This window comes from Pteropus alecto, unplaced genomic scaffold (genome assembly GCF_000325575.1).
Source record: "Pteropus alecto unplaced genomic scaffold, ASM32557v1 scaffold81, whole genome shotgun sequence".
In the NCBI taxonomy this organism is placed as follows: Eukaryota; Metazoa; Chordata; class Mammalia; order Chiroptera; family Pteropodidae; genus Pteropus; species Pteropus alecto.
In genome coordinates, this window is record NW_006433378.1 from 18,863,284 (window position 1) to 18,890,943 (window position 27,660).

General features: G+C 37.0%; 2 protein-coding genes across 7 annotated transcripts in view; one reads left to right on the forward strand and one right to left on the reverse strand.

The window, feature by feature from the left end:
• Positions 1–10,113, forward strand: part of USP16 (ubiquitin specific peptidase 16) — a 28,588-nt gene extending 18,475 nt beyond the window's left edge. For all 6 annotated transcript variants that reach the window (XM_025044245.1, XM_015586505.2, XM_006908249.3 and 3 more), the window contains 6 exons: positions 230–406; positions 3,459–4,122; positions 5,201–5,295; positions 6,196–6,282; positions 9,566–9,722; positions 9,821–10,113. In XM_025044245.1, coding sequence (XP_024900013.1) covers positions 230–406; positions 3,459–4,122; positions 5,201–5,295; positions 6,196–6,282; positions 9,566–9,722; positions 9,821–9,945 — 1,305 coding nt within the window. In that variant the 3' untranslated portion in view covers positions 9,946–10,113. The remainder of the gene's footprint in view (positions 1–229; positions 407–3,458; positions 4,123–5,200; positions 5,296–6,195; positions 6,283–9,565; positions 9,723–9,820) is intronic.
• A 1,138-nt stretch (positions 10,114–11,251) lies between these two features.
• CCT8 (chaperonin containing TCP1 subunit 8) lies at positions 11,252–24,384 on the reverse strand. Its single transcript, XM_006908251.3, has 15 exons — positions 24,127–24,384; positions 21,581–21,671; positions 20,790–20,869; positions 19,667–19,816; positions 19,011–19,191; positions 18,833–18,894; positions 17,711–17,848; positions 16,653–16,831; positions 15,881–15,947; positions 15,717–15,804; positions 15,516–15,631; positions 14,855–14,926; positions 14,612–14,776; positions 14,165–14,284; positions 11,252–11,473 (listed from the first exon to the last, which is right to left on the reverse strand). Exons 1-15 carry the CDS (start codon positions 24,184–24,186, stop codon positions 11,396–11,398), a joined length of 1,647 nt encoding a protein of 548 aa, XP_006908313.1. The 5' UTR covers positions 24,187–24,384; the 3' UTR covers positions 11,252–11,395.
• Between the last annotated feature and the right edge of the window lie 3,276 nt (positions 24,385–27,660).

A 27,660-nucleotide genomic window follows, 5' to 3' on the forward strand; every position in this document is an offset into this window, starting at 1 on the left:
ATTATACTTGGATCGGAAGTTACCTTTTTTTACTGTTTTGTTCGTTTGCTTATTTTTTAGTATGTGAAGATTGCTTTTTGGTATTTGAGATGAATGAATTTTTCTACATTGTGGAAAATAAATCTAGTGTAAAATAAGAATAGAAAAATATTTAGATAACTTGAAATCTCTTCACCAAACAGTAGTTGTAAAATTTTATTTTGGGCTCATATTCTCTCCATATTTTAAGAGTGGTAAGAAAAGTATAAATGATAAAAATCTGAAAAAGACAATGGAGGATGAAGATAAAGACAGCGAGGAAGAAAAAGATAATGACAGTTACATAAAAGAGAGAAATGATATTCCTTCAGGAACAAGTAAGCACTTACAAAAGAAAGCAAAGAAGCAAGCCAAAAAGCAAGCCAAGGTGGGTAATTTGGAAGAAAACCATGCTTTTCTAATTTCATATTTTGAACCATTGAGTTTGAAGTCTGAATGACGTCGGTAGACATGTCTCATTTTATATAGAGCACTTTCATTTGGCAGTTAATTCAATGAATCAGTTCATTTAGTAGTCTCTGCTGGGAAATGTCTGACCATATGTGAAGAAAAGGTTGTGTTTTTTTAATCTTGCATTACTGTGACAATTAAAGAGTTCATTTTTAATAAATTTTTTAGTTGTTTATTCATTGACATTCAAAATTTAAGAATATTTAAAGACGTCCAACAAAAGTCCCTTCCCTTCCTGTCCTTTTATGACACAGATAACCACTTTACCTAGTCTATATGTCCTTCTGAAGTTTCTTTTAGAAAATAAGATCAAAAACAAATATGTAGTCTTGTTTTTCCTTTCTTTTAAAAATTATACATACAGTTTTTGCTCTAATGGCCAGTGCTGCAGTAAGTAATCTTATACAGTCACTTAGCAACAAGGATATGTTCTGAGCAATTTACTGTTGGTCTGTTTCATCATCATGCAAACATCGTACTGCGCCCTTGCACCAACCTAGAGGGTGCAGTCCGCTACACACCTTGGCCACGTGGCGTAGCTTATTGCTCCTACGCTATAAGCTACACAAGACATTACTGTACTGAATACTGTAGGCAATTGTAATAGAATTGTATTTGTGTACCTAAACATAGGAAAGGTATGGTAAAAATACAGTACAAAAGATAAAAAATGGTAAAAAATGGTACACCTGTATAAGGCACCTATCATGAATGGAGCTTGCAGTACTGGAAGTTGCTCGAGTGAGTCAGTGAATGGAGAGTGAAGGTGACACCTGGACGTGACTGTGCACTACTGTAGACTTTATACACATTCTACACTTAGGCTACACTAAATTTATTAAAAATATTTTTTCTGTCTTTAATAATAAATTAACCTTAGCTTACTCTAACTTTTTTACTTTATAAACTTTAAAAGTTTTTTAAACTTTTTGACTCTTGTAATAACACTTAGCTTAACATACAAACATTGTACGGCTGTATAAAGATTTTTTTTTTATTTATATCTTATTCTGTTAGCTTTTTTCTATTTTTAAAACTTTTTACTTATTTTTTTATTTTTTAAACTTTCTCATTAAAAACTAAGACACTAACACACCCATCAGCCTAGGCCTACCCAGTGTCAGGATCATCAGTATCACTGTCTTCACCTCCACATCTTGTCCCACTGGAAGGTCTTCAGGGCCACTGACACACATGGAACTGTCACCTCCTATGATCACAGTGCCTTCTTCCGGAATACCTCCTGAGGGCCTATGTGAGGCTCTTCTTGAGGAGGTGTCACTCTTTTCAGAAATACGTTATGGTGGTTTGCTTGGTTTTTTCTTTTTTTTCATCGTAGGTTTGCTTGTAAGCAGGTAATGCACCATGAATATTCCTCTCTATTAATTAAAACCTTTCAGTGTTGGGGTCCATGTTTTCAGACTTTTTAAGGAGCTTGCTGAGTTCTGCAAAAGCTCCTACTAAATCCTTCACTGTGAATTTTCCTGGGGGTTCTTCTTTTTCTTCCCCTGCTGTTTCCTTTTCTCTCGCCTCTCCTTCAGCTATCTGTTCCTGTTCCAACACCTTCTTGTTAGTCAGTTTCTCAGGAGCCACCTCTAAGAGCTCTTCAGTGTCATCCTCATCCACATGCAAGTTAAATAGTTTCCCATCTCAACCACAGCATCGTTGATTTTTGCAGCCTTTGCGCTATGGCGTTCTGATGGCTACATCACTAAGCAATAGGAATTTATCAGTTCCGTTATAACCTTATGGGACCACTGTCATAAATGCGCTCCATTGTTGGCTGAAACGATATGCAGAACAAGACTGTACATGTCATCTGTAGAGTACATTTTGAGAAGAGGGATTGCATTTGTAGTTTTGATAAATATCACCTAACTGCCCTCCACAAAGGTTGAACCAATTTATTTTGCCATCAGCAACATATGAGATTTGCTGTTTCTCCTTATCCTTGACAGCAGTGTTATCAAACTTCTGGATTTCTGCCAGTCTGATAGCTGGAAATTACCAGCTTTCTGCAGTTTTATTTTCTACTTTAATATGTGAAGTTAAGCATGTTTTTATGTTTAAGAGCCATTTGTTTCCTTTTCTTAGAAGTATTTGTTTTTATTCTTCCTCCACTTTTCTTTCATGTTTATCTCTATTTAACTGAAATACATTTAAAAATGTTTGTGTCTTGTGTCTTGTGTACTGCTGTTCAGCCTTCTGCTATTACAAATTAGCCTCACAGGGACTGTCCTTTTAGTTACAACCGAAAATGCTAACCCCTTGAGCCTTTAGGCATTCCAGTAGCAGGGATCTTGATGAAATGCCTCCCAACCTCCTCACCCCCACCTCCACCCAACCCCTACTTGGGAATAGGCCGCAAATGGCAAAGATGATGATTTTAGAGGAGGAAGTTCATTATTACCCAATGTACATGCTGCTTCCTTGAATTCTCCCTAATTTGGGATCATTTGTTTCCCAGAGTATTTTCTTCTATCTCTCTGCCCAAAGTAACCCTAAACTTGTTGATTCTTGAGTTTTCAGTGTGTTTTTGATCTTTTCAGTGAAACTTTGACCCAGTAATTGTAAGTCATCTGGATCTGCCCCTTCCTGTCGTATATACAGTCAGACTCACAACCTGGTGTAATACCTGGCTGCTTAGTTTGGACGGTTTTCCTGCTCTGTTTAGATCACTGCTCTTAGAACAGAGACCATGTCTTGCACATTTTTATTTGCCTTAGTGTATAATTTATAATTTTTTGATGGTCAGTGATAGTTTATTCCTGCTTTCAATTAAAGAACTTTTCTTCATAATTTATTTGATCCCTGATAGTAAAGGAATTTTTAGGATTAGAATTCTGGGAGTGAAATTTTCCTTATTAACTTAATATTTTTGATTGATAAGCAAGAAAAGCTAATGTGGTTCATGTATGCTCATTCTCTTCCTCTCCATTTTTAAAAAATGTTTTATACTTTTTACACAGAACCAACGAAGGCAACAAAAAATTCAAGGAAAAGTTCTTCATTTAAATGATATCTCTACCATTGACCATCCTGAAGATAATGATTGTGAGGTCGAAATGTCACTTCAGGGAGAAGTGGATAGTAAATCTGACCACATTTCACAAGAGGAAGTTATAAATAAAGAGTATTGTGTTAATCAGAAAGATTTGAATGGCCAAGAAAAACTGATAGAAAGTGTAACTGACAATCAAAAATCCACAGAGGAAATAGATATGAAACATGTCAACATGGACAATGATCTGGAGGTTTTGTCATCTTCTCCCAATGAATGTACTAGGAATTTAAATGGTGCCTACCCGCAAGAAGGAAGCAATGGAGAAGGGGACATTTCCAGTGGTTTGAAAAACCTTAACTTGAATGCTGCTCTTCAACCCGACGAAATAAACATAGAAATTCTGAATGACAGTCATGCTCCTGGGACCAAGGTGTTTGAGTTTGTAAACGAAGATCCAGAAACTGCTTTCTGTACTCTTGCGAACAGGGAAGCGGTCGGTACTGATGAATGTTCAATCCAGCACTGTTTATATCAGTTCACCCGAAACGAGAAACTCCGGGATGCAAATAAACTGCTTTGTGAAGTATGCACCCGGAGACAGCATAACGGACCAAAGGCAAATCTAAAAGGTATTGAGATTCTCTTACAGAAGGTAAAATTAACATTCGGAGGCACATTTTGCACTGCATAGGTGGGGTACTCCCATTTTAATTGTTTTAGGATTTGGATGGCATCAATAGGTTCCCTCTACCATGTACATATTTAATAGAAGGATGGTTAAGCAGAACTCTGTGGCCTCCCAACAGCAGCTTCGACTGTGAGACATTTTGCTCTCGGATGCCTCTCCCTGTAGGTCAATCATCCCACTGGCGTGTTGGCACAACAGAAGCCTAATAGATAGTGGCTGTTGCTTTATATCCTCAGTTTCCTGTCCGCATTTGTGACGGCCCTCACCTCACTTGCTCCCAGGAAGCTACACTTCAATTTGTCAGTGAACTAAAGTGACATTCCCAGTCCAAGGTGCTAGGAGGACAGTGCTTTCTTACAATCGCCCTCAGATACGAACAGAAAGATACTAATTCCCCTCCTCCGCTCATCCCCACTTTTTTTCAGCTTGAGTAAGTGGGATAGGGAGAGACCATGGATGTCTAAGGAGTCTTGCTAGAATTGTTCAACTGTTTTTAAAGTCTAGCTTTTATTTATTTACATGTCAGCACAAAAAAGTAAGTTGTGTTAATTTCATAGCAATTCTGTTTAGAGCAGATGTCGGCAAACTACAGTCCACAGGCCAGATTTGGCCTATTGCCTGTGTTTGTATCATCTCTGAACTAAAAATGTTTTTTATAGACGAATATTTCAAAATGATTTTATGGTAGAAAACACTAACTTGGAACCCCAATTAATTAAAAGTTATTTCTCCAAAAATAATTCCATTCTTTTCTTCAGTAGACTGCAATCATACTCACATATTATTATATTTTGAATTCCATCAGTAAAAACTTGTGGAAGTTTTTCTCTCATATATGAATACCTACAAAATATCCTTGATCTGGCCTCTTGGTCCACAAAGCCTAAAATATTTTTCTGTTCCTCTCCGGAAAGTTTACTGATTCTCACTTTAGATGTTTGAAATGATTTGATAACAAACTGAATGCTTTAGAGTTCTAAATCGATTTTTACGCTAGTAAATGTTTTTTCTTTTTTTAGGTGAAAAGAAACATGTTTACACCAATGCCAAAAAGCAGATGCTGATTTCTCTTGCTCCTCCTGTTCTCACTCTTCATTTAAAGAGATTTCAGCAGGTAACGCTTGTTACCTAAAATTTGTTTTAAACATGTAGCACCTGCTTTGTTATGTCTCACCATGTAACTGTTTCTTTGGTTTTCTGTTACTTTTTTTATTCTAACTTCAAAGAAGTAGGAAAGTAAAAACTATATATGGGTAAAACAGAAGTTTTGATGAAGATGCATGTGAAGGTTGAGGAGAAATTTAAGAACAATTGTTTCTTAATTTTATTAGAACTCACGTTGCTCTTTTTAGTAATATTAGCATCTTACTCTAATCTTATTTTTGGATTAAAAAAAAAAAAGGCCCTGTTTACTAGGTATATCTCACACTGAGGAAATGTAGTGATGGTTTTCTGTTTTGTGTGTGGTATCTTAATTTTACTGACTCTTGACAAAAAGACATTGATACCTTGGACCTTCATCATTTTGGTGACCTGATCTTTTTTGCTCTAAGCAGTTGAAATTTCAAGTTCAGTTCCAAATTCAAAAAGTACCTTTCGAACATTTTCCTCCTCTGCTTGGTATGGGCCTAACTTGGATGGGTTTCTGTGAACAATTCACTGAGCCTGGTTAGAGTGTAAGGCTGAGAATGTGTGCTTCACAGAACAGTATTCTGCTGTTGCTCAGTTTTAGGCACCCAAAACCTCTGGTCGAATGTGGCTTTTCTGGTTGGCTGAAAAAGAAACATCGAGAATTTTCTTACAAGAGTAGCTTTCTTAATGTGCTGGGGGGCGGGTGTGTGTGTGTATGTGTTGTGTACTTAGCAAAAACAAACCAACTAGCAATCGGTCGGTCAGGGAAACTGAACCAGGGCTGGATGTTGGTGCTCTCTGGGCATCAGTGGGACTACAGTTTACTTAACATGCACAGCTCTTCCAGGAAAAGAACTTCATCTAATGCCCCTCTTTTTTTTAGGCTGGTTTTAACCTACGCAAAATTAACAAACACATAAAATTTCCAGAAATCTTAGATTTGGCTCCTTTTTGTACCCTTAAATGTAAGGTAAGTAAAAGTGGTCTTTTCGGGAAAAATCTCGTAAAGAGAAATCATAGCTTACCAAATGCTATAACAGCAACTCACAGCAGTATGAAGCTGATAAGAATTACTGAGTAGAGCGGGTCTTTGGTTTTTGTACCTTTATAATTTGAAGATCTATGATGAATCGTTTTGAACATTAGGTTTATTATTTCAGTTTAACATTGTTTTGAACACTTATTGTGGCAGACATCGACTTGGGAGCTAAGGGCCCAAAACTAAAGGTGAGCAGATACATTAATAGATAATCTCAGTTTATCATGGTTGAATGTTAAGATGGGTATACACAGAGCAGGGGTGGAACTCACTTAACCCGGCATGCTCGTGGTTCAGGGGAGGCTCTGTGAAGTCAACTAGTAGTTAACTAAGGAGTAAGAGATAGTGGGATGAATCAAGAATAGGCAGGATTTCCAGGCAGGAGCAAAGGCAGAGCAGTGTAAATGACATGGTGGGTGCCATGGATTGGCAGTATAAGCACTTCTGGAGCTTACAGTACAAGGTCTGGGGAACGTTGAGAGATGAAGCCAGGGAAGTGAGATAGGAATGAAGTTTTGGAGGATTATCTTGGTGAGGAACTTGGGCTTTATTAGGTATGCAGTGGGGAGCCATTCAAGTTCAAAGCAATGGGCTGTTATGGCCAGATCTGTATATTACATATGTTACTTGCTGAAGCATGGAGGCTGGATTCTTAGGAGGAAATGGCTAGAGGCAGGGAAACTAGTTAGGAGGCTGTTGAATTTGTTCAATCAATAGATGATGAGGGCTTAAACTAGGGCAGAAGAGGGGAAGGCTGAAGGAATATTTCAAGAGGTAAAATTAACCAGACTTATGATCAAGTGGCTATGGAAGATAAGGCAGAGGCCTTAAAGTGAACGCTGAGAGTGACATAGAAAGAGGAGCTGAGCATGATTCCCAGGGCCTGGTTGAGTGATTAGGCATATGAGCAGATAGGGGTAACACAAATAGAGGTAGGAAATACAGGTAGAAGAGCAGTTTGGAAGGTGGAGAAAGGATAATGAGTTCAGTTTTGGATACATCGAGTTTCATATATTTTTGAGATATATATATTTTTGGCTACTTTTAGAAAGCTTTTGGATGTACATGTCTGAGGCCCAGGGCAGAGAGGTTAGGGCTGGAGATAAGAATTTTGAAATTAGTATACAGGTAGGAGTTAAAACAATGAGAAGATAGGATCTCTAGTGTAGAGCATGGAGAGAGTAGAGAAAGAAGTTGCGAATATAGAACTCTGGAGAGCATCCGAGTGTGAGAGGCTTAGCTGGAAAAAAAGGACGCCACGAAGGGTCTCAACGAATCTCCATTTGAAGAATTTGGAGAATCAACAATTCAGATAGTTGTTGAGGCGGTACTGTTGTACTGTATTCAGAGTTGAAATACTCAGTATAAACATTATCTACAAAATTTGAAATGATGGAAAGTCCCTCCCCAATTAAAAATTTTCCACAAAAGGTATTTCAGAGCTGGTATTTCAGACTGAATTGTGATTATTTTTATGTTCTCACAATAGGCCAGAGACACTTTTGCTGGTAAAAACAAAAAACCCAACCAACCTTTGGTTGGATTAGTTTTAAATATGTCATTAGGAATCCATCTTTTGCTTAAAATGCCATTGCCCTGTGTTCAGGTTTCAAGGAAAGGGCCAAGTGGCCTCAGTGTTAGAATTATCAGGGAAAAAAGACTAGAAAGTATTTGTGAATTAGACAGTATAGAGGTCATGGTAAATTTTTCAAGAATTGTAGGTAACATTAGTGGGTGGAGAAATGAGAATATCAAAGATAAAGCATGTAGATATGTTAGAGGATTTGTTGAAAAGGAAAAGTGGTAGATCCATGGAGTTTTATTTTTAAGTCTGGGAGACTTAAGTAGGTTTGTAGGCCAAGAGGAAAATCTATGTTTAAGATACAAAGGAGAAAAAGATATCTCCTTTATCTGGTGAAAGTTGGGGCCAGTTGCTGTGAAGGACATCTATGGAAGAGGCAGCTAAAGACAGGTTACAAGATTATGGAGTCACACTGAAGACTCTGATGAGGTAGAACATCATGAACTTAACCATCTGCATGGTTACATAACTTTGTTTCCTAGCAATAGCAGCTGTCTGGGGATGGGATGGTGAAAGGTATGTTGGTAGGAGTGGGGTTTTATGATGAATTGGACGTGGTGGCAGAGCTGGCGATGGGTAGGAGAGAGATTATTTGTAAGATACATGTGGTCTAAGTCTCAAACTTTAATGTGCACACAAATCACTTGGGAACCAGTGGGTCTGGGGTAGGGTCTAAGATTCTGCCTTTCTAACAAGCTCTCAGGTAAGGCCGATGCTGCTGTTCCATTACCACATTTTGAGTAGCAAAGACAGACTTTATATGGGAACAAGAGCAAAAGAGGCTTCCTAAGCCAGGAGACAATGAGGATTGGAGGATCCTGTTAGGTTGAAGAGTAAGATGAGTAGGAGGAATGGAAGAGTTATGACCTAACTGAGGCTAGTTAGTAAGAATTCTAACAGTTCTGAGTGATGACCAATTCGAATAGTTCTGATTGTGGTTGCCTAAAATGGAATGGCAGTGAAAATCCTGTGGAGGCTCATTGGTGGACATAAATCCGAGGTAGGTGACAGGATTTGGGGTGAAGTATCAGGTTCAGTGAATCAAGTTCATAGATTAAAGAGGTGTGTACTGGCAGTACTATAGAAGGGCAGTGATGCCTGTTCAGGACTTTTTACAAGAGTATAAATGTAGCATATTGTCTGAAAGTGGCCCCCAGCCTGTGTGATTCCAACCAGTTCTATGGCACATGGATCTTTAAAGAATAAGCAGCCTCCACTCCAGATGGGGAGCGTGCGCTTGGGAGGTTGACTGTGCTTCTCACTGCATCCATAGGGGGCATTTGAAATGTAACAGGTGGTTTTTGGCAGGACCTAAGTGCCGTCCTCTTGCCATTAAAGGCTTAACATTTGGGGGCAGAAACCAGGATGATAGAGTTGTTGAGGTATGTTGGAATTATCTGACCCAACACTCCTGAAGAAACTGACAACTTCAGTTGTTTCTAATAGTGTAAAGTAAGTGTGAAAATCCTCAGTAAGTTGTGAAAAGGTGGGGAGAAAATAGTCAAGTTCAGACTCATGAAAGATTTTTGCATTCTCAAAGTGAAAGAAACTTTACGTGGTTTAAAATTGTCTTGCCAACAGTATCTGTATAAATGGGACTAGAACTAACCTGAATTCTATTCATTTTTAAAGAATGTTGCTGAAGAAAATACAAGGGTACTGTATTCCTTATACGGAGTTGTTGAACACAGTGGTACCATGAGGTCAGGACATTACACTGCCTATGCCAAGGCACGAACGGCAAATAGTCATCTCTCTCATCTTGTTCTCCACGGTGATATTCCACATGGTAAGATGTCTATAAAATTCTGGTATTCACCATATATGGCAAAACCAAAAATTAATGAACTTTTATCTTTCCATTTATACTTTACATTTCCTTGACAGATTTTGAAATGGAATCAACCAAAGGGCAATGGTTTCACATCAGCGATACACATGTGCAAGCTGTGCCTACAACTAAAGTACTTAACTCACAAGCGTACCTCCTATTTTATGAGAGAATACTGTAACAATTTCAAAGTGCTTTCTCTGGAAAGACGTTTATGCTTTTATAATGGCTGTAATATTAATAAAGAAGTAAAGACTAACTGTAAATCATGTTCACGTCAGATTAAATAATGCCAGAAATCATGTTTATTGAAATATTGAAGGGAAAATAACTACAAATTTACAATGGCTTTGTATTGTCATAGTGGTTTTTATTCCTGCTTTCAGTTTCTGCAAAGGATTCTGAATTAAACCCTCTGTGGTTAATGTCTGGGTGGTGGGTTACAACACATCAATAAACTGACTTACCCCCAAAACTTGTTTTATTACTTAGAGCATTGTAAGTTGTATTGACTTACCCTACTAGGTAACAATTCTAAAAATTGTTTCAGACTAATTAATTTAACTTCACTACAAGTGTGTTGATTTTTTTTAAATATTAATTTTATAGCTATAGCTATTTGATATTGGCAGTGATATATAATTGAGAAACACATATACCTGGAATCTTTCTGATACCATACCGTGTGCACAAGCTGGGATGTGGGCCTGACTCTGCACTTGTTCAGTTTAATTGATAACTGGCTCAAGGTAGACACTCGTGGGACCCTAAGTAATTGGGTACCGGGTCCCCTTAATGCCAGCATGCCAAAGAAGGCCTGTGATGTGAACTGTCCAGCTAATAATCCCTTTTTACCTAGCCAGCCAATGTTTCTGAGTTGAATGCAACTCCAAAAGCTGTAAAGATACCAAGCCTTTCTAAACTTCCTGTAAGGGTTTGATGTACATTGAACCCTTTTTGCTATGCAGTCAAGGGAGAGGTATCACTCTTACCACTTGAGTATGTTCTCTTTTTCAAAACTCTTAAAAAAATAATGTCTGCTTTATGAAAACGGACTGGCTTAATTTCTACATGTCAGGATGTGTATTTTCAGCTGCATCACAAGCATGTTAGTACTTTGCTACTAGAATGTATGTATTTCAAATCAGCCATTTAACAAATCATTCATTGCTAATGAAACAAGTTACTCTGAGTCAGGATTTCCTGAGCTGTGGGGAAATAGTCCAAGGTCGGACTTCCTATAAAAGGCTAAATATTTTAGCCTTTGTGGGCCACTTGATCTGTCCACAACTACTCACCTCTGCCATTCCTTTGTAGAAAGCAGCCATAAACAATACGTAAATATACGAGCATGGCTGTGCTCCAATAAAACTTATAAGAGCAGGCCCCTAATTACTTAAGTAACTTGCCTTATGTCCCACAGCTACTTTAATTAAGAAGGTTGAGACAAGTCACTTAGACGCAGGAAAAATGGTCACCAATGAGGCTTTGATAGTAACAACACATTTATTTTATCAACCAGCCAAGGATATAAACACAAAACACCTCTTAATTTAAGAATAGGAAAAGATCAGGCAATTCCTAGAGTACTACTATACCTACAGCCTTTGCCTACAGTAAAAATTAACCATTCAATCATTTTGGTCGTCATCCCAGTCTTTCTTCCCACTTGGAGGTTTAGGTCCACCAGCTGGTTTTGCCATGATGATCTGCAAATCAAAAACCACAAGAGTATACTTATAACTCAATCTTGAGAATGAGGAAAAAAGAACATTTTTCTACTAGCCTGATTCAAGAGTAAATAATCACCTTGACATAAGCAACCTATTTTATATTGCATATGAAACATCAGCATACACTGTTAGCTTCCAGCAGTGTGAGTTTCCTGCTTTTGAAGATTTTAACGGCAACCATATCCACACACATTAGTGAAGGGCATTTGCTGATTCTAAGACATGCACCTCAATAACCCAATGAGCTAAAAGGAAAAACATCTGCATGCATCTCAGTTTGGCACCTGATTTGCCATTTATATATGAGGTTCGTCTTGCCAACCATCTTTATCCCAATTTCCTTGAGGTTTAGGAAATTTAGGTCCACCTGCCAGTTTTGCCATTATAATCTAAAGTGGTGGATACATAAACATATATGTTAACACTGAAAATTTCTAGTACCTGCACATGAGAACCATTCAAGTGTCAAGAAGCGTGAGTTCATAAACAAAAATCCATGTACTTATTCCTCTGGTAACTTAAAAAAACACACCAGAAGTCTCTCATTTCTCTATAATGCACCAACCCAGCATTTTCCAAGCATAACCATCTATCATTTTAAAAGAGTTCGGAGAAGGTGGCAGTTTTGGGCTCAAATTGAGAGAAGCTAAATTAAATTAGTTGGCTTTCCTCAAAGTAGAACTCTCAAACTCTAATGTACATCCTGAATCTTAAAACTGGAAACGGTGTTCGTTGCTTCCCAAATATAATAGATCTTTCTGTATTTTGGCTTGTGTCTAAATCAACACAAACTAAAATGTCTTCGCTACCACCTCCAATAGATTCCACACCCCTTTTCAGAAGCTTCTGTAAGAAATCTAAACCTGAAATTCCTGAGTACCATTTTACCGAGTACCATTTTAATTCAGACCGAATTAAAGGCATTAAGTACAATTTCAGAACCTAAGTGTAGCTTGATTTTTAAAAAAGAACCTAGAATAGTAGTCCTCAAACTTTAGTGGGTATCATATTACCACCTGAAGAGCTTATTTAAAACAGACTGCTGGACCTCCTTCCAGTTTCTGATTCAGTGAATCTGGGGTAGACCCAAGAATTAATATTTTTAACAAGTTTAGGTAATGTTGATGCTATTGATGTGAGGATCGTAATTTGAAAACTAGTGAAATAATGAGAACATTTGAACAAAGATTAATCCAGTTTTCCTACATTATCCAATGCTTATAACTTGATTTGCAAGTCCCTTCCCAGTATACTATAAAAAATTAGGTACTTAAGAAAAAAAGTACAAGTTCATTACAGAAACACAAACTGGTTAATGTTAAATGGCTTCTTCAGATACCTATTTTATATGCAGAGCGCAAAGACCAGGAGCACCTAACAATGTGACTATCTTCCTCTACCATAAAACAAAACAGGCTTCCAGTTTAAAACCAAAATTCAGAAGTGCCTTCATGACCAACACATTTATTACAATTATTATCTTGCCTGGATAATATTCGAAAAGTTCCTAGGTAAAGGAACTTCCACTATTAGAATTTCTGCTTACTTCATGCTTCTATTTCCTTAGCATCTCTTGTCCCTTTTTATTTTTGGTCCCCTGTTTTATTCTTAGCCACATGCTAACGTTCACAACAAAAATTTCCTTAAATTTCCATTACCTTTACTAAAAACTCAAACAGATTCTTCCACTGAAAACTGCCTAACACATCGATATAAAAAACACCCTATTAATAAATGCAGTAAACATCCAGTTCCATTTTTGGTCATCTTGAGGTAGGAAAAAAGTTTTTACTGAGATGAAATCTGCATTGCTATAACTACCCTCACTAGTCCTTATTGTGCTTAAAGTCTAGTTTCCATCTGTGACTTGCTTCTCCCAAGATTAATTTGGCATGATTTTCACTTACTGTATTTATATATTACAACTTCCTATTAAGTACTTACAAATATTTCATTGCTTAATAATCACATATAAAATTTTGTAGGAAAATTAATTTGTAAGAAAATTAATTTCATTAAGTTTACTAGAAAACACCTTGAAAAATTACAAATTCTGGTTTATCTCTGAACCCAAAGTAGTCTTTACCACTTCTTTCTGTCACAATTCAAAAACACACACACACACACACAGAAATACTATGATTAATATCTCCATAATCTTTTAGAAGTACCCCAAAACATAATTTGTCACAACAGAAAAAATTTTAATCACCCAGGTCCCATAACCTCCACCAACTAGAGGATTCATTTTCCTTAAAGTTGGTATTCTACAATGTCTGCTTCTGGCCTTTAAGGTCCTTCCATGTTCCCTATTAAGTATTACACTTCTCCAGATTTTTTACAAGGGGGTTCTTAGGCAAAAAAAGTTTGAAAACTATGAATCAAAATCACATTTGTTTTATCCATTCCAGTTTAAAAATGGCAAAGGTTTCTTTCACTGGGAAGATCTTCATTTTAAATGAATCGAAGTATATTCAAAACAAACGGTAATAACCAAGAAAAAAATGGTTTTTAGGGGCACATCAGCATCTCTAAGACGAAGGTAAAGGAATACTCCTTTGAGTAGAATGAGAATAGTGCTATATTCTATCTAGTTCCAGGAAAATATACTACTGAACTACATAAAAATTAGTATTTTTAAAGATCAAAATTCCACTTTTCACTCACCTGATCCACTCTAAGTACAGTGACAGCAGCATTGGTGGCCAGTTTGATAGCCCAGTATTTTCCCAGGTAAGTATCTAGAATACCAGCCTCCAACATGTCCTTTACAGCAGGAACTTCAGCCTGTCAAGACAAAATTTTTATTCTTTCACTTCAAATTCTTTGATGTAAAAATACTTATACTCAATAAAAACTGCATGGCTCCTTAAATGCTAGAAAAGGAAATAGGCAAAAGTACTACCCTATACACTCTATAAAACAAAAGTATTAAATCAGAAGGAAAACTAAATTCTCTATCAAACTATGTACTGAAAGCTAAGTATTACAAAAATCATTTGCTTATAAACAAAAACATTTTGTCAGATTCCTTTTTTAAACTTACTATATCTACTTTTAGGTTGTACATGCACAAAGTAAAACAATTTAAGTTCATACTGTTTTTTCAAATACCTCAATATCTAATCCAACATTTTTATTTCCTTCTTGATGTACTGCATAAAGTTTAGAGATTACTTCATTGGCCTTAACCCCAGAGTTTTCTGCCAGTGCCCGGGGAATAGCTTCAAATGCCTCAGCAAACTTCTTAATGGCATACTGTTCTAGTCCAGGACATGTCTAAAACAAAAACAGGTTTATTATTGTATTTTGTTCAAACAACAAAAATAAAGTCAATTTATACTGAGAAAGCTATACCTCTCCATATGACGTGATCTGTTTGGCTAACTCAATTTCTGTTGCTCCACCTCCAGGTACAAGACGTTTATCCTATAATATGTAGTTAAAAAAAAAAAGTCACTAAGATGCAATTTGTGGTTTTCTAATCTTTTAGATCTCAGTACTCCACCACAGAAGTTTCTAATCAGGCACTATTACCCAAATCCTAATTACAAATTTTATACAAATTTAGTGATTTGGGCCAGATCATACTGGACAGAGCTTGGTATATGAAAAGGGAGGCCCAACGTTAAATGAGTTGAAATATGTGGATGGGAACAGAATATCTATCTGCAAACAGAATATCTATCTCTCAGCTAAATCAAGTGCCAGGAGAGGCGGGAATGGGTAAATAAGTTGTCTAGTGTCTACTGAAGGTACATTGTAACTGAAAATAACCATAAACTATCTCCTTAAAACAATTTTTTAAAAAGCCTTGCTTTACTGTTTATTCCTTTGCAGAATCATTTTAGGTAACTATCATATTCATCAGCAATGGACACTTTAGTTAGTCTTAAGTAAAAAAGGTGCTTTGCTTTACACGAGCCATTCATTTTGAAGGGCTCAGTGTTCAGGAGTCTGCCAACTATGATTCTGAGGCCTTGCATATTACTAAATTAAAATTTCTGCTAATACTGACCCTTGTGAGAACTTTGAAAGTATTAACACCATCATCTACTGCCCTTTCTATATCATCCATCAGATTGTCTGTAGAGCCTCGAAGAACTATGGTAGAAATGGCTCCATCTTCCTTTTCTGTCAATAAATTAAATACATTGAGATTAGTCAAAGAAAATGAACACGCACGCTTATATAAACATCTTTTACCATTACCACTTACCATGCTTGAAAACCACCACCTGTGTGTCTCCAACTTCTGAGAGGTAAACACTGTCACAATGTCCCATTTCTTCAACCACAGGAGGAGTCTGTAGGAAAGTGACTGTTGTAATAAAAATAACTCAAATATGTTCAATATCTTTAAATGCTGTACAAAATACATACCAATCTAGGAAGAGCTGTAGCACCAACTGTTTTACACAGCCTTCTGAGATCCCATTTTGAGTTCAGCCTTAAAAAGAAAAAGACCTTAATAGAAGTTTTAATTCAGATAAAGTAGAGATTAAGCAGGAAGCTGAACACTGATCCCCAAGTCACATTTTTTTGTCCCTGAAGGTTCAAGCTCAGAATAGGTTTGGATTGCAGTGTACAGCTCAGACATAGGCAACTATGGCATTGTTCTAGAATTGGGAGAGTTCAAGTCTCTAGGACGTCAAGAGTTTATAGTTCTAAAGCACCAGGCAAGCCCTGGTATATAGAAAACTTTTGCTTTACTTTGGGTAATGATGTTATGTGAGGAAAAGAAGAGATTTACTGTGCACATTAAATCAAGTGCCAGGAGAGGCGGGAATGGGTAAATAAGTTGTCTAGTGTGCCTCATGTGTTCACTGGTTAAAGTTATGTCCCTGACCCCACATTCTGAGTGTGCACCAGGCTTGTGCCTGGTCTCTTAAGGTGTTCCTTTTGCCTAGAATGCTTTTCTCTCTCCCCTTTCAAATAACATCTAATGACTGGTCCTTCAGTTCTCAGCTCAAATATAAGTTTCTATGAGGTATTTTCTGCCTCCCTAGATTAAGTTAGGTCCTTTTGCTTTTTGATCTAATACCCTATACTTTCCCTTTTTTAAGTGTTCATGGTGTGTTGAATTTGTTTAGTGTTTCGCCACCAAAAAGCCTTTTACAATACGGGTTAACAGAATGATACTGCTCTCTCTTACCTCACCAACATGATATTGTATTTGTTTGCATAATGAAGAGCCATGTCTGCCACTTTACCACCTGTTACGACGACATTTGCACCGGTATCAGCAATAGCTTTGACTTGTGCATCCATAAGATTTTCTTCTCCCTTACTAAAATTCATCAACTCTTCAGCAGTCTTTATCAATACCGTTCCCTAGCAAAACAAGCAAGCACTCTTTTAATACTCTTTTACTACTTTGGTGTTCAACGTCATAGGATAGCAGTTTACTAAAGAGATAAGAGATCTGGGAGAAAATGCAAAGATAAATATACATTATGAAGCAGAAAACAAAATCTGTAATAAAATAAGAGAAACTCAGCCTGCTCCTAGACACACTCGCCTCACAAAACTGATGCATTTTCTGTTTGACAAGCACTTTGGTGGGAAAGATGGAGAAATATCTAATTTTAGGTATGCTGGGCAGGCATCCTGGCATGTCTTTACATCAACTACTGTACCAAAGCAATGTTCTCAACTTTTCTAAAATGTGGACTAAATGACCAACTCCCTACCTCCATTCCTGTCAAACTTTTAAAACCATCAACAACTCGGATTTCAAGAATTCTAGGGATAAAGTCAGAAGTGATCTGTAAACACAAACTTCAAACTTCATAATGTGTATTTTTAAAAACAAACTTAGCAGCTATAAATTATATTAGTATATTTTTGTTTCGAGATGCTACAGAATCTCATCATTATGTTAAAATATTTTCTCATGAAGAGTACACAAGTACTTGTATTCTCTTCATTGAGATTTTACTTACTAAACGTGTAAGTTACATTAGACGTCAAGGGCCATATATTACATTACAAACAATACTGCAGCCATGTACATTCTAGTATTTAGCATCTGATCTAGATATGCAAAGAATATAAATCTAATTTTTAAAAATAGATATGATCCAGCTGTTTTCAATAATTACAAGTATTCACTGAATTAAGAGCAAACCCCACTTCAAAACTTTAGAATCATAAAACGATCCGAAAAGGCAACCTCAAATTTTTACCTTTAAAGTTCTGAAGTCTACATACCTTAGTTTCTGTTATCATGCCATCAAAAGGACAGGAGTACACTGCTATTTTTGCATCTTTGACAGATGTTACATCACCTTCAGTTTCCTTCTTAAAAACCATGCCATGTAATACTGAAGAGGAAGAGATACCAGAGCCCTAAGGAGATGAATACCAAAATCAGTGATCTTATGAAAATAACATTAGGGTTAAGTTTTGATTCTGCAATGTACCAAAAACATCCCTTTCTACATAAAGTAATACGCATGCTAAGGCAGTTAGTGACCCCTGGGGATGAAAGAGGGGGTGGACATAAAGCACAACAGTCTGCTCAGGGTAAATATCACCATGGGAATGAGCCACTGTTATGGAAAGCAGGGGAGAGGAGAGGTCTTTCAGTATACTGGGAAGAACCAAAACAAAGACAGAGGACAACTGCTCTAAGTTCCTCTAAGTCATTCATTCACTCAGTTACGAAGTACTTGGTGTCGATGTACCAGGCAAAGCTGTCAGTAATGGGGATAGACCAGGAAACAGATTCTGTGATCTCACAAGCTTACAATTTAATAAGGGGGTGGGGGGGAGCAGTATATGGATGGAGTCAGAAAACATACAGTATATATGTACATTTATACATAAACACACAGTTAGCAAATGTACTTATGATGCTAAACTCAATTACATTAACAATCATTTGCTAACGTGCAGAACCACTGTTAACTATAGGTTGTACTACATAAAGCACAAACATTTTTATCAAAAATATACTCATTTCAATACTAACATCGAAGTGAATTTTACTGTAGAGCAAAAGAACTTACATCCCATTAAAAATTGCCTTCTAAGCTTATTGGCATAATTCAGCATATGTGAAGAAGGCAAAAAACACTGTGTTTATGCACTATTCTCAACCTTCAAGTTGTCATGGAAAAATAACTAATAGCAGATAATGTCAATATCCCTTTAAGTTTAACAAGTAGTATTACAACCTAGCAAAATCAAAATGTTATATAAAAGATGCTTCAGAAAGCAGAAGTCCTAAGTCTAAAACCTGAGGCAAAATTTAGGTTTACATTAACACATTTTTCCCCCCCCAAAACAACTGACCTATCTAGATAATATTAATGCATTTTCTAAACTTACCAAAATCTTACAAACTCTGATGTTATCAACATTGAAATGGCCAGAATCAGGAAAAATAGATACTGTTAAGAAAACAAAAACATATCAAAAGATAGATAATGGGACAACAGAGAAAATATCTTGGTCACGTTAAGCCATTTTTATTTTGGATCTCTACAATCACTGAATTTTTACTCACCACATGCTTGAGCAATAAGCTTGGCCAGAAAGACTTCATTACCATACTGTTTACTCATTATGGAGGTATGAAGTAGAGATGACACTTCATCAATATCTCGAAGATTTTTTGCAGAACAGCATACCAAATCAGGAAGAATCTCATGGGCTTTTTTGCAGGCTATTTCGTAACCTTCTATGACCTTAAAGAGCAAAAATATTTCTTAAAAAGATAATTCTGACATGACTTAAAGTAGCTTATTTTGGTAACGCAATGAATACAGATATTTATTTTCAACATAAAACAATAAAGCATACCTCCAGAATAACACTCACGACAGATGCTCCTAATGAAGAGTTTAGGCTGTGGTAGCCAGCTAACTTGAATCCTAGCTGCCACTTACTAGCTACAAGATCTTGAACAAGATTTTTTCTAATTTAAGTCTCATTTTCCTCATCTAAAATAAAATGGGATTATTTTAATAGAACTCACTCATAGAGTTAAGGACAGAATAAAATACTGCATGTAAAGCTATGTACCACAATGCCTGGCACAGAGTGAACTGCTCAATGTTAGCATAATCGTGATAGAGAACTGTCTTATCTCAGTCTGAAGCAGTAGGGGGTGTGTGTGCAGGTAAAAATGAAATGGGAGTACATTCTAAAATGAACACTTGCCTCCGAAACTGACAGGCCAATTCTAAGAAGCTCTTCCGCTAATTCCAGAAGAGCTCCGGCAAACACCAGAACAAAGTTGGTGCCATCTCCAACCTCTTGCTCTTGCATGTGAGAGGCCATTACGATCATTTTTGCAGCAGGATGCTGTACCTGGTAAAGGGGTTTGAATTTATCAAGTTAAAACATTTGATCTTTAAAACAATATAAAATCATTCAATTCCATTAAGTCCTTTTTAAATTAATAAACTCCAATCTCCCTGTGAGCCAGGTAACTCCATTCAACCAGCGCTCTACACTACTCATAGTGTTAGTGTGATCACAAGAAGACATGCTTTTTTAGAAACAAACAAAGAGTAACAACTGATAGCAGTGAGAAAACTAAAAAGTCAGTACTACGGTTGTACTATGAGGACAGTTTTCCCACCGTACTTTAATAGAACTAAGAACATCACGGTGTACAACATAACATTCACAAGGACAGGTCCCCCACAAATACCTTGTGGAACTAAATTTGTTCTTTTGTTCAACATGTTATTTTAAGACTATACTGTTACTTAAGTTATAAAAATGTTAACATCACACACAGAGTTTCATTTAAAAGGATTACATGCTGATGCTTTAAGAGCAAAGTTTAGGAAAATTCCCTGAGGCTGAACATATCCTTCGTTACAAAGCAGCTAGTGGAGGAACGGCTCTCACTCTGTTCAGGTGCCAGACCTTCCTTTAACTACTGGCAGTGTCAATTCCACAGACTCTAACATGAGAACTGCAGTTGCACAAAACAAAATTCCACCAACTGATTGTTCTATTTTCACAAAATCAAACAAATGTTTTGAATTCTTCTTAAACCACTGTTTTAAGTATCAGCTGTTTCTGCATTATGGAATAATTCACTTCAGTGTCACGTACTATAGAACAAGACAACACATTCAATTTGAAATGATTATTAGCAAACATACTTTTATCACAATCGATTCCTCCATAAATTAATAACTTGAGGAACTTTGGAAAAAAATGGTCCCTTATATTATCCAATCTGAAATAAGAGTTTTCTTCTGTTTAAATATACTTAATTTTTTATGCCACCCAAACATTTCTTGGCTTTTTAAAAGAAATAACTTACTTCCAGCTCTCTTAAAATAGTCGCTGCATCATTTGTCACAAACAACTTCTCCAGGTGGTTGATAACCATTTTGTTCATTCCTCAAAAATAACAGAAAAACAAATCCATCATTACTCAAAACTCTGTCCAAATACCCAGGAAAATCTAGTCAAGCGATATAAATTCATACGTATTTCTTAAAATAACTTTGGAAGAACATACTATCTATTCTTTAAGATTATCTCATAATACCATGGCTCTGCTTGTATACACCAATGTTCTTTCCTTTCTAATCTCCTATGTTCACTAGGAAGATGCCAACCTTGTCTCTTTTTTATTCAATAAATATAAATTGTATTAACATGTACAAAGAACAAAATAATCTACTTAAAAGTGTTTTTACTTTTTTGCTTATTCCATAAATCTGAATCAATTAAATTTAGTTGATGGTAGGAGGCAAGAGAAATTTTTCTCCCTTAAATCATGTCGCTTTATGTAAAAGAACTGTTCAGCAACTGTAACAATGAACACAGATACCATCTCAATGGTGTAAGCAACATAATTTTTCTATCCTCTCGACAGGATAAAAAGTAATATTTTGATTTATTTTTCTAAAGATATCTGAATTGCTGATTAAAAATTGGAAACACTGTATTGGTGTCAATGAACTATGAAATAACTTTCAAAGCCATACTGTCAACTGATGTTTATAACTCAATTTATATATATAACACTCTCAAACAATAAGTTTGAAAGAGGTAGTATACAAAATTCTATTAATGTATCTTTTAAAACATGAATTTAGAAATTACCATTTGGTCCATACGCTGTACGAGTGGTTTGGGCAAGCTCCTTGCAAGCTTGTATGTTCCTGTACACTGCTTCTTCTAATCCTGAAAAATGCTATAAAAGAAAACTTGATTAGACAGGACAGTGAAACAGTATTTTCTTCACCTGTAATATGGGGGTAATAAGAGTACCTACCTCACAGTATTACTGAGACAATCAATCAAGATTTACGTATGTAAAGCATGTTGCTTGGTATTCATAAATAATCCAAAAACTTGCTCACTAGTTTAAGGAATAAAGCATAACATTTTTAGGGACCACTGATACCTACTTACACATCAAACATAAAGTCTACAAATTTTTTTTAATGAAGTGAAAAGTGCAGGGAAGAGTGCTAAAATTGATTAGAGAAAGCATATGAGCTATTTCAGATAAAAATACCTTTGGCTTATCAGTACTTTGACTAAAAGTTGAAATATGGTATGAATATTTTTCTAATTGTGGTAGAGCCTGAGCATTGTAAAGCCAGCAGTTTTATGTTCACTGGGAATTCCCACTTAACATATCTGCCCCCCAAATGTTTAGGGACTAAAGTATACAGACTTGAATGGCAACACAATTCAAATGTACATATAATGGAAAATTGCTGAATTGCTCACAGTACTAAAATTCTCAAGTTTTATACTGGACTTTAGACTTGTGATCTACTTGTGGCTTCAGACAGGTTTCATGAGCCTACTGTGCACGTAAACATTTTTCTAGGGCTGCTTTGCCTGACATAGCGGGCACTAGCCACATGTGGCTCTTTGAATTTTACATAATTAAAAATTCAGTTTCTCAAGTTCAAGCACCCAGTGGTTACATGTGGCTAAGTGGATATCCGATTGCGGAAAGTTCTATCAGAAAATACTATTAATAGAGTATAAAGTGTGGCTTTTATACCATTCATAAAAGGAACTGTGAACCAAACCAGTTTAGAAGTAGTGTCTTCAGCGACAAGGGCTGGACTCATGATGGCATCAGTCTGATCTGCCTTGCACTCTTCTTCCCCACTCCCATTCCTGGAGGAATAACCCTCTGATTATAAATCAGATTCTATCAAACCTTTCAATGATTTCCCATCACTCTTAGGATAAAAATGTAAATCTCTCCTCAGGGCTACAAGGCCCTACAAGTTCTGGCCCTTAGCTACAGCTTCTCTAAATTAATCTCTTATCAGTCTTCCTTTCCCTTGGTAAGCTTCAGCCCTTTCTTACTGTTTTAACAGCTTGAACTCATTTCATCCTCAAGGTCTTTGTACTTACTGGTCCCTCAGCCTGGAACACTTCCTTTAACCTTAGCAGGTTCCTTCTGTCATTCAGCACTGAGCTAAGAGCTGTTTTCTGAACACCTTATTTAATTGTTTTACCTCACTCCCCTTTTGTTGGAGGCAGACTTACTTCCTGTCATTTTCTACTACAGTACTGTTTATTTCCTTTATCATTATTTGAAATTATCCTTCTTGTTTGTTTATTACTTCTGCTTCAGAATAAAAACTATTAAGTTTTCAGCCTGACTTTTTAAAAAAGCAGACGTCATCATTTTCAGCAAAGCTGTTTCACCAACATTTACATTAAATTCTATATTTATTTAATTATACTCGTTATCCCAAAAGTGCATGTGCCATCAAGAAACTAGTTCCCTAAAACTGTTGCCTGAAATTGAACAATGCTGATCCATATTTCCAAATTAAACACAGGAAATTTGGGGGACAAAAAAAGAACCACTATTGGAACAGTCCAAGAGACAAATTTATCAGCAATGCACTAAGACATTTGAAAAAATGCTCTTGAAATTACATTCTGGCCATAAAACAAAGCAGTTTTATTTAAACCAGGGTATCACTCATCCTGCGCATTACCTAGGGAAGTCTGATACTTACAACTCAAAGGTCTACGTCTTTTGGTCCAATCTCCTCAATGTAAAGATGAGGAAAGCCCTCGAGGGCTAAGTTTTACATTAAGCTAGCTAACCAAAGTTGGGACTAGAACCCATTTGGATAGTAAGGAGTATGTCATACCACAACGCGCCATTTCTGCGAACTAAATGGGGAGCCCTATGTTTTTCGAAAGGAAGCTGTCAAGAACTGGCCCTTGTTTCTCTACAGATCGCCCACCCCTTGAACTGCGTGTCATTCGGCTTCGCAGTTCTCAAAGCAATTTTGTCTACGTTATTCGACTTCACCCTCACAATACCCTTGCAGGATGGAGAGTATGATCAGCTCTGTTTTACGGCTAGAGGGGAAATGCACGAGCGGCTGTACACTTGCCCTACTGTTCAAGACGCGAATCCTGCGGTTCTGCCCCTAGCCTGCCGCCTCTGACACCTCGACGGTCCCCAGGGTCGGGAAAGGGCAGAAACGCCCGCGGGCCTCCGCGGCCGAGCCCTCTCGACACCACCACCCTTTCTGGAATCTTCTCTTCTTTCGGGGGAGCACGCCCGGCCCGTTAGTAGGCCCTTCTCCTTCGCTGCGGTCGCCGCAGCCATTCGCCGACTCTCCCACCCCACTCCCCCTCCCTCCATTCCTTACCTTCGCTCCCTCCTTGAGCATCTGGGCAAAGCCCGGGGCCTTGGGGACGTGAAGCGCCATGACTAGACTGCAGAGAGCCGTTCACGCGCTCGCTCTCAAGAACCCAAAGGCAGCAAGGGCAGCGCACAGCCTCCTGGGAAGGCAGCGCGCTGCGGCCTTACGCTCCTCCTTAGGCCCGCCCCTTCCCCAGCCGCCGACTTGAAGCATCGCGAGATTCAGCCGTTTCCGCAGTCAGAACGGAATTGACGATCCTCGATCAGGTCGATCGATCGGACCGATCGCAGAGCACGTCTTTGGTCTTCGAGTCCACGCACGCGCAGGCGACCCAGGTCGTTGTGGCTGGCTGCCGAGTGTTCCCTCCATCTAGACTCCGGGGTAGGGACGCTAGATTTTTTTTTTTTTTTGGCATTTCTGACCTGGAAACCACGCCTCCCTCCAATTAATTTCCAAGTAATCTTACAGACCTACCCATAACATCAGGGCAGGTGTTCCCTTTTATCCCGAGGCAGAGCATCTGCTCTCATCCCCCACAGTCTATCGTTGGACGTCTGCTGTTAGGCTGAGTAAAACATGCTGGGGACGTGAGGAAGATAATTAAAATCTGTAAGGATAACTACATACTGAATGCTCACATGTACCAGGCTCTGTGTTACTTGCTTTTCGTGCGGTATCTTATCTAATGGCCCCTTACGAGTTAACTGTTCTGCATTTGGTAGAAGCAGAAACTGAAGTTTGTACATGGTAATTTATCCAAGATCATACCGCTAGTAAATGTTAAAGCTAGGATTCCTACCCAGATCAAACTGCAGAATGCACGTTCTTAATCACTATCTGTATTACTTGTATTCTGCTTTTTCCTGAAAACACAAATCCTTACTATCCCAGAGTCTTTTAAAACTCGACCTCTGTGTCTACCCACAACACATGGCTGATTTCAAAAAGATTGAATGGTAGTAGAATATTTTTAAGAACGTCACACGGTGAAAGTAAAACACTGTTGTTGAAAATACAGAAAACGTAAAGCAGAACGTTTTGGCTCAGTTTTTGTTCTTTGACAGTACAAATTACTATTTTTAAAAATTGAGACAAATTTAGTATGCTTTAAAAAATCACGTGTCGTGTCTATCATCAGTTATAACCTTTTCTATTTTCTCATTAAAAAGTACAATTATAAAAATTAAAAAATGCTTTTTTGCCACATCAAATAGTATGTGAATCACCTGTTGAGAAGTGGTACAAAAAATCACCGGTCCTCAACGTGTGGTCCAAGGACCTCTGAAGTGTGCTAAGACTCCCTCAGGGTCCACCATGACCAAACTATTTTCGTAATAATACTAAGACATTTACTCTCATTCTTTCAGTTAAGACTTTAACTGAAAGAGGTTACAGGATGCGTGTGACTAACACAGTTTAGATGTAAAGGTCATGAGAAGTTTGTTGTCTTCTATGAAATCAGATGTAAAAGAGATTTGCAAAAGCGCAAAACAATGCCACTCTTCTCATTTTTTTATTTTGAAAGTTATTTTTAATAAAAATATGTATGTTAACATGTGATGGGCCTATTACTGTTATTTTAAATTAATAAATATTAAAATTTGTCAGTGACAAAATTATAAACTAAAAGTTTATAATACAGGAAATATTGATAGCCGTAATCCACATAAATAAAAGCTATTTGAGAGCATCAATAATTTTTAAGAATAAAGGGTTCTTGAGACTGAAAAGTTAGAGAATCACTGCAGTAGATAAGTCCTGAACAATAATAGAACAACTCAAGATTTTTCTCATGATTAGCTAAGAAATAAAAACTGTCATTCATCTGACTCAAAGAGAGTATTACTTATAACTAATCCAAATGAAAGGGATTAAAAATGACACCTGTTGAAATTTAATTAGTTAAAAATATGTAAGGAATCAAATCTTATAAGGACCATGAAAAATTAAACTTGAGAACAAAATAATTGATGAATCAAATTTCCATTGAAAGTTTCTAATAAATTGATCTTACATTAATTTTAATCAATTAAAAAGAAAATGGAAAAAATTGAAATCAATTAAAATCTACGTAATTTATCAAGAAATCAAATTGATTCAGTTGCCAAGAAGAATGCTTTTTAGATGAAAATTCGTTAATTTTGTATTATTTGGGTTAAACTGTGTATTCATAAGGATAGAATCAAATGTCAAGGGCAAATTTTCCACTGGATCCAAATAATAGTTCAAATATTTCTCACTCAGAGAAGAAAATAAGCACAAATCCTTAATGTGGCTTCAAGGGTCAGGTTCTGGTCCCTGCTTATCTCACATGTATCTTCTTAACCTTCCAATTTGTATTCTGCCCACAATAGCCTGAATATTCATCCTGTCTGCTTTATCTTATCTGCATCAGGGCCTTTGCCTCTGCTATTCTCTTTACCTAGATTGCTCTTCCTCTCCCTTTGGGCTGAGGTAATTCCTGTTATGAGAATGACTAATAGCGCTCATCACAGTTGTAATGACAAAATTCTAATCTCTCTCAATCATTAGGTAGGTGCTGTATTGCTAGCACCTATCACTGGGTATTGCATGGAATAGAGTCTCAATAAATAATTGTTGAATGATTAAATATGGGTCCAGAAGAGGACACCACAAAATTGGGAGGTATGGACTTCATTCATCTCATCCAGGTGTGCATGCTGTAAAACCAGAGAATATCACCGAGTAATCAAAAGGCTTTGCCCAGGAGTTTGCAAAAGGCCAAGGAGACTGTAGGTTTCTGCTATTTTGATTCAAGAGTCCTGATCCTCATGTTAGGTGCCAATTGAAAACATGGCCCTACATCTCTCTTGGATTGAGGGTGTTGCCCTGTCAACTCCCTCTTCTGGAGGACCTCCACTCATGCCCTGGGATGTCCAAGCCAACTCAGGACTCTGATGAAGAGTAACCACTTGTTTCCAGTGACTGTTTCTATTTTTTCCTGTTTTGTTTGCCTAAAGTTTTAACCTCTGTACTTCAGAGTTGTTTTAATGTTTTTGCCTTATCTGTGTGTTTTAAATTTTTTGGTATTCTTATTTTTTTACTGACTCCCATCAAATCTTCTGGTTCCCCCCCACTCCCAATTTGTATTATTTATTTCATGTTATCGTATCTATTTTTCCATCAAAATTCAATCTTTTTATTTGGTTTTGGGTTTTATAACTCATTTTGTGTTGACTTATTATATTACTTCAATTTCTTTTTTTGTGAAAATCTCAATTTTCCTTTATAAATTTAAGTTGTTTTTTTTTTTTTTTCATTTTAATCAAATTTCTCTGAATTAAGGAAACCCCTGTTTCCTTCTCTGAGTTTGGAAATGACTACTTGGGAGTCAGGCAAATGGGATTCAGAGTATGACTGCAATTTTAGGAGACATGACTTAGTGTGAAAGCCCAAACATGCTTGTCTGTGATTGCTGCTTTGCACTGAACTGGAATAGAGAAGCAGAAAAAAAAGACAGTAGACTTTAAATGCATTAACTGTGTTAATCTAGAAATAAAAAGCCCAAATGAGAGGCGA

Excerpts from the sequence above, each read along its gene's own strand:
- CCT8 (XM_006908251.3), bottom strand. The coding sequence starts at position 24,186 with ATGGCGCTTCACGTCCCCAAGGCCCCGGGCTTTGCCCAGATGCTCAAG. Across the intron at positions 15,948-16,652 it reads TACAATATCATGTTGGTGAG|GCTGAACTCAAAATGGGATC; the intron begins GTAAGAGAGAGC and ends TTTCTTTTTAAG. Across the intron at positions 14,927-15,515 it reads CTTTCAAAGTTCTCACAAGG|GATAAACGTCTTGTACCTGG; the intron begins GTCAGTATTAGC and ends TACATATTATAG.